The sequence below is a fragment of the Aegilops tauschii genome, chromosome 4, assembly GCF_002575655.3.
Source record: "Aegilops tauschii subsp. strangulata cultivar AL8/78 chromosome 4, Aet v6.0, whole genome shotgun sequence".
Taxonomy (NCBI): Eukaryota; Viridiplantae; Streptophyta; class Magnoliopsida; order Poales; family Poaceae; genus Aegilops; species Aegilops tauschii.
Genome location: NC_053038.3, coordinates 91,388,772 through 91,394,995, shown reverse-complemented (window position 1 = coordinate 91,394,995; position 6,224 = coordinate 91,388,772). Strand labels below are relative to the sequence as shown.

The 6,224-nt window shown below is 47.8% G+C and overlaps 1 protein-coding gene across 1 annotated transcript; it reads right to left on the bottom strand.

The window, feature by feature from the left end:
* Positions 1-3,474: 3,474 nt before the first annotated feature.
* Positions 3,475-5,843, bottom strand: LOC120963273 (uncharacterized). The gene is made up of 2 exons (XM_073497534.1): positions 4,517-5,843; positions 3,475-3,816 (listed from the first exon to the last, which is right to left on the bottom strand). The coding sequence occupies exons 1-2, from the start codon at positions 5,841-5,843 to the stop codon at positions 3,764-3,766; spliced, it is 1,380 nt and encodes a 459-aa protein (XP_073353635.1). The 3' UTR covers positions 3,475-3,763.
* Positions 5,844-6,224: the final 381 nt, after the last annotated feature.

Genomic DNA, 6,224 nt, shown 5'->3' with positions numbered 1-6,224 from the left:
CATAGTGAGTCTATTGTACAGTCAAACTGCCATTACTCTACATATGACATGGCAACTCGCATAGTTGGTTCACAAAAGTAGTTGCCACTTAGAACCATAGTTGTAGGTAAACAAATGCAATGAAATTGTCATGACTGCCATTATCCCACACTTAAATATGCATCTACCTAGATATAGAAATCATACACAAATATCACTCCCTGAGTTGGATATCGTAAACTGACATATCGTACGTATGACATTGCAACTGACATAGTTGATTCAAAAAATTAGTTGCCATCAACGATGATAGTTGTGGACAAAACAAAGTGTGTTGAAATTGCCATGACTGTCATTATCCTACACTTTGAAATGCACTTAACTAGATCTAGGGTTCATATAGAACTATCATACCCTGAATTCAACAACAAAAAACGCCCTAAGAACAGTGATGGCCATAGCCTTTGAGTCAAAATCAGAACTAACAACTAGAAATCACTCGCACAGGCAAATGCAGGAACTAATCTCTCGTATATACGGATGTGGTTGCCGACCGGGCGAGCCTCACCGGCATGACTACCACCGCGGCGGCGAGGAAACTGCCCAATGCCGCCCTAAATGGCACGCACGCGACTCCTGCGCCGACGGGGACACCGGAGCGCCGCCAATCCACCGAAATCTCGAGAATGCTCGAGGGGAATGTGACCATGGAGGGAGGGGCAGATTTCGCAGGGAGTAATGCGACCGGCTTCGATAGCCTTACCTTCTCACTGCGGCTACTCCGGCGACGACACTCCGATCCGGTGAACCCCAGCAACGGCCGCGAATGCCGTCGACTCTTCCGCCGCCGCCGCCTCCTCCTCTCGTCTTCTCCTCCAATCGAATGGAACTGCTGTGCATGGTGGGTTGGGGAGAAGTGAATATGAATGGGAGTAATGAACCGTAGTGAGGGGAGGAATGGCGAGTCGTGGGAGAGGCCAACCAAAGTCGTGCGCGGCGTGCGGGCGCGACGGCAGTTCCACCGCACGCCCCGACTCGCAAACCGCTGTCGTCCGAGGAAGAAACGGCGTGCGGGGCGAGCTAACTACACACCACACACCGGCCTTGTCCTACGTGGCACACGAAATCTGCCTTCCTGTGTCAAGATTCGTGCAAAAATGAATCGACGGCGATCAAGACATGTGGGCAAGTTGGAGAAGTGCCACACGTGTGGGCGTTAGTGTTAGGAGAATAAAGCTTTTAACAATTTCGGCGACGGCAGGTAAAGTACTGTAGAAAAGAATTGATGTCCGTCTTGGCCTCTAGGGCGTTTTCAATCCGGTCTTGCCGGATCATCCGCCCGCAGCGGTGCGCACCATACCGCACAACTAAAAAAAATTAACCACGCGCATGATGCCATGTTGTTGACGTGCCTGCGGGCATCGGTACAGCGGGTATTCGTTGTTACTGATGGAAACTAAACCAGTTGAAATTTGAATCTGGCCAACCGCGAGCTTCTCGACCCCTGAGAGAGATCTCTTCAAGAACACAAACCACCGTACGCGGGCCCCATGGTGGGCGCCAACTGTCGTGGTTTTGTCACGGCAGATGTCTTAGTGTGAGGACTTAGTCGTGAGGCCAACGCATCTACGTAGTAGCTTGAGAGGGGTTGAGTGGGACGAGAGACGCGAGGTTTTTTACCCAGGTTCGACCCTTCACAGTGGAGGTAAAAGTCTACATCCTGCTTCGTTGATATTGATCATGGTGCTCACGATTACAAGGGTGATCTTTGACTACCTCTCTCCCGAGAGCTATTGACTTTGTCTGTCTAAAAGACTCTCCCCCTCTTTGGGTGCCCTGCCCCTCCTTATATAAGTTGAAGGGGCGGGTTACATGTGGAGTCCTAGTAGGATTACGACTATTCTATTACAAGTGGAATCCTAGTCTTACTTCCTTTGTAAGGGAATACTCCTTACGCCTTTCCTCTTAAGCCGGCTATCATAACATGAGTCGGCCTACTGGGCCTTGGGCCTTGTCATCAACCTGACCTGCCGTCGGGGTCATTAGTGAGTCGCCAGACCAGTGAATCACCAGTCTTCGGGTGGGTTACCGATGAAACGCCAAGTCCCAGCCGGGTCATATATCCGGCCGGGTCATACCGCGGGGTATATCCCCGACACAAGGTCTACGTCTAGGTCGAGAGGGACATGGTCTACATTGAGGACTACTCTATGGCGAGTCAAAGGTGGCGCCGATGACCAGCTGCTCGAGCATGCGATGAGGAAGGCGAGCTCGGGTCAGTGGAGCGCGGTGACAGTAATAAGAGTTATCCGTAATGCATTTTCCATACCATCAGACTATATCTCCGTATGTCTTCTTTCTTGTGCTATAAATACAAACATATGCAAAAAAACTATAATGGGTGGTCCACATTATCTCTACAATCAGTTTAAGTTGTTCTGAACTCATAATTTCTCGGTTGCAACACATATACATGTACACTAAGCCTATTAGAGAGCAAACAAGTCAGCTAAATGAGCAACAAGCAGCCAGGCACACCATCACGCCTCGGGTGGCGGCCCAACCACTAGTACACTATGATAGTGTGCGTCCGAATAGCGTTTTTATTTTTCTCTAAAATTATTTGCTTACTCCTGACAAATGAGGCTCACAATGATAACTTGTCATTGTGAGATAGAAAGAGCTGACATGTAGGGCTAGGGGTATTTTGATCATATAACTATCTCACTACGATAGTGTGTGTCCCACTTGATCCCAATAGCGTTTTATTTTCCTCTAAAATTATTCGTTTACTCACTCGTGACAAGTGGGGCTCACACTTATCATTGCGAGATATAAAGAGCTGACATGTTGAATTAGGGGTATTTTGAGCAATATAACATGTAACAACGTCTAATGGCATTCAATACAATTTTTTAGGTGTCTAATGGTATCTTTGAACAAACACATGACATTTTCCAGCAATTGTAGCTTCCAATGGCAAAACTGAGTAGTGGGACAAAAGTAATGGCCAAACTGATATAATGAATAATTCTGGTCAAATTATCTTTTCAGGTGTCATTTAACACCGTAGTAGTCAAAGATGAACGTAAGTGTTTTAACTTCATATATATGAATGATTATCAAATCAAAGCTTAGCCTAGGCTGACAGGATTTGATGCATATTTCCTGATTATGTGGTTGCAGCAAATGTCTAACGGAAATGCATAACACATTTCACATCATCCTAAAAATGCACTGATTTAGCAAGTCGTCCAGGGTCATCTAGTAAAGGGGGGGACAAAAAGCAGACATTATTACAGGAAGAAATAAACAATTATCATATCACAATAAAGCCTTCACGCATGGCTCGCTCACCTGTCGGCCAGTTTTTTGATAAAATCCACACCACCCACCCAAGTATAGTTTTGGGTCAAACATAACCAGACACATGGTAACTCAAAAAAGTTATGATGCCAACAAAAGAAAGCAGCATGCAGTCAATACAGAGGGCAGTACAACTGACATAATATACTAGTTCATGGAAAGTTCTTATTGCAGATAAGCGATAAGAATAGGTGGTGAGACAAGATGGATACATATAATAAAACAAGGTGAGGAATCCTTGAGAGTATTCATAATCCTAAAATTAACAGACAAATGAAAGACAGTTCAGAGAGATGATCATCCATAATCCACTACCCCCTCCATCGACACATGGGCATTATTCTCAGATCATATAGTCCAGTTCATCTCACATGTAAACTCCTTCCACTATCAGAATGACATCCTCTCCGGTCCCAGCTCAGCTTCTTGCAAGGGGGGGATCACAGGTCATTTCCGTATTCACGCCTTTACCTGCCATGCCAAATTTAGCATGTTTCAGTAATAGTTTGGAAGAAACAAAAAGCTAATCCATGCACAACTTCGTAGCACGGCTCTAATATATATAACCACTACTTTAGACTTCCTTGTGAAACGGACTGCTGAAAAAGGCCAAACTTGTTTACGAGATGTAGCGCTCTATAAGTAAATACTACCTCCGTCCCATAATATAATATGTTAACATCTTGTATTATGGGCCAGAGGGAGTAGTTTATAGTAGTAGAATGCAGCAACACCCAAGGTGAAATGTGTGACAGGAAAAGTTAATTGTTCCGGTGAGAATTTCACCGCAACAATAGGAACTGTGGTATCCAAAATGCTAGCATTTGACTTGAGTATTGGCCGTATATCTGCTTCCACCACATATTACACTCATGTGTTGTCGGTGTTGTGTATCTATAATATAATGTGTTCAACACCTCACCAGGTTCTTCCCAAATCCATAGCACCAAACGTCACCGATCCTAAACCTGTCTTTGAGATGAACGGTATGATTAACCTAGCATATCTTATTTCGTACTAAACCCACCCTACACTGTCTATGTGTGTGATGTGATGATACCCCCTCCACCAAGAAGAACTTGCATTAATCTGGTAATGTAATTCAGCATGCACTGGAAGTGGCAGATGGTAAGGAAGTGGCAGATGGTAAGGCAGCGGTGGAAACAGTTACCTGGACCAACTTTGAGATATTTGGAGATCCTACTTGAATCGTAGCCGGTGGACAAGGCGATAGACCTTTTGGGGCTAAACTCGGCCACTCTCTTGACAGTCTTGTTCTTCATGTCAACAGCAAGCACCCATGCTGTGTGTTCCATGTCACGATAGTCAATCTTGGCTAGGAGGTAAAGAATGCAATCATCTTGGAGACTCAGCTTGGGCAGGCCAATGTCGAGAGTCGACAAGGTTGGCTGAGCTGTGACACCTTCATGGACGTTCAGCTTAGGCAGCGATGGTTCAGGTATATTAGAGGAATCAAGCTCAAGCTCATGATGGATGTGCCAAGCCTTTTTGGAGAAGACACCAGTCTTGATGCTCCATATTGTGGCCTTCCAACCATGGTTGTGGTGCAGCAGCTCAACAAACCTGATGGAGCCATTAAGGAGGGAAACATCCCGAACAGCCGGCGATCCAATTGCATACTGCGGCTCGGTCGGTAGTCTTAAGAAACGGAGCTTGGGGCTTTTGTCCAGCACGTTGCAGAAGGTGATCATATGTGAGAGATCAACCCAGGCTACTAGGCCTAAATCTCCTTTTATGGTGATTGCCTTGTATGTGGTGAGCTGGTAGGGGACTGAATCGACATTCACCAGCACTTTGCTCCAGGAGTTGGTACCAGATTGATACAGGCAGAGGTGAGAAGGATTGCCATGCCCAAACCTATCAGCTTGTGCGGCAAGGACGAAGGTGCAATCAGGTTTGCCATTGCTCACAATGGCAAAGGAGTGATCGTTGACTGGGTGGTCGTCGCCCGGCTGCTTGATGTGCTTGAGCTCAGGGACGCTTGCGTTGTAGACAAAGTAGTGTTGTTTGAGGCGAGGCGAGGCATAGGATGGGCGGCCACCGACTACGACGGATAGAAGGACGAGGCCGCCCTCAGTCTCTGTGGCGACTATGTGAGGCGGGTAGGCGAACGCGGTGTGGTCGTAGTCGGTGGCATGGACGCAGAGGTAGGAGACTTGCGGCGGTTGGGCGGTGCAGAAGGTGACCTTGATTTTCCCCCGGAGACCGAGACCCTCCAAGCCGCAGTCGGCGGTGGTGGCGTTGAGGCGGTCGGCAAAGTAGGCGTGTGGCTCGATGAGGACGAAGCTTGGCTGGTCGCCACCGCCGTCCGGGTAGCCATAAGTAGGGGGATTCAGGAATGGGGGATCCTGTGTGATTGTGGGCCTGTGTAAAATCAATACCTTCCGCTCTCCTGCGGATGGACTGCTGTCAGGCTTCTTGACGGCTTCCTCCTCGCCGAAGTAAGAAGCAGCAAAATCAGCCAGCTCGCTGTCCATGGATTCCAGATCGAGAGCCGTCAAGCTCTTCCTCTCCGGTGTGTGGATGGATCCTAGATCGGTTGGCTCTCCTCTCCGCCTTGGGTATGTAGATGGATTTGTGTGGGGAGGGGGGGAGGTTGGGGACGATCAGGGTCGGAGATCGAGATGAGATTGCAGCCGGAGCAAAAGGGGAGCAACCAGCCGCCTCAGCTCCTCCTATTGCGAGAATGAGCGGTGGGTAGGGATGTTGGAACGGGTCTACAGGCCCATGCACGTCGCCAACTAACCACGACCGGCATGCCTTGCATGCCTCTTCCTAGCATCTAGGGCTGTCTAGTTAGTCTGTTAGTTGGTTAGAGATATGCGTGTGTACGTTGGACTCTATATATCTTGAGCAAC

Bases quoted from the DNA above. Each gene is read 5' to 3' on its own strand.
- LOC120963273 (XM_073497534.1), bottom strand. From the start codon at position 5,843: ATGGACAGCGAGCTGGCTGATTTTGCTGCTTCTTACTTCGGCGAGGAG. The intron at 3,817-4,516 runs GTAACTGTTTCC...TTGGCATGGCAG, and splicing joins ATATCTCAAAGTTGGTCCAG to GTAAAGGCGTGAATACGGAA.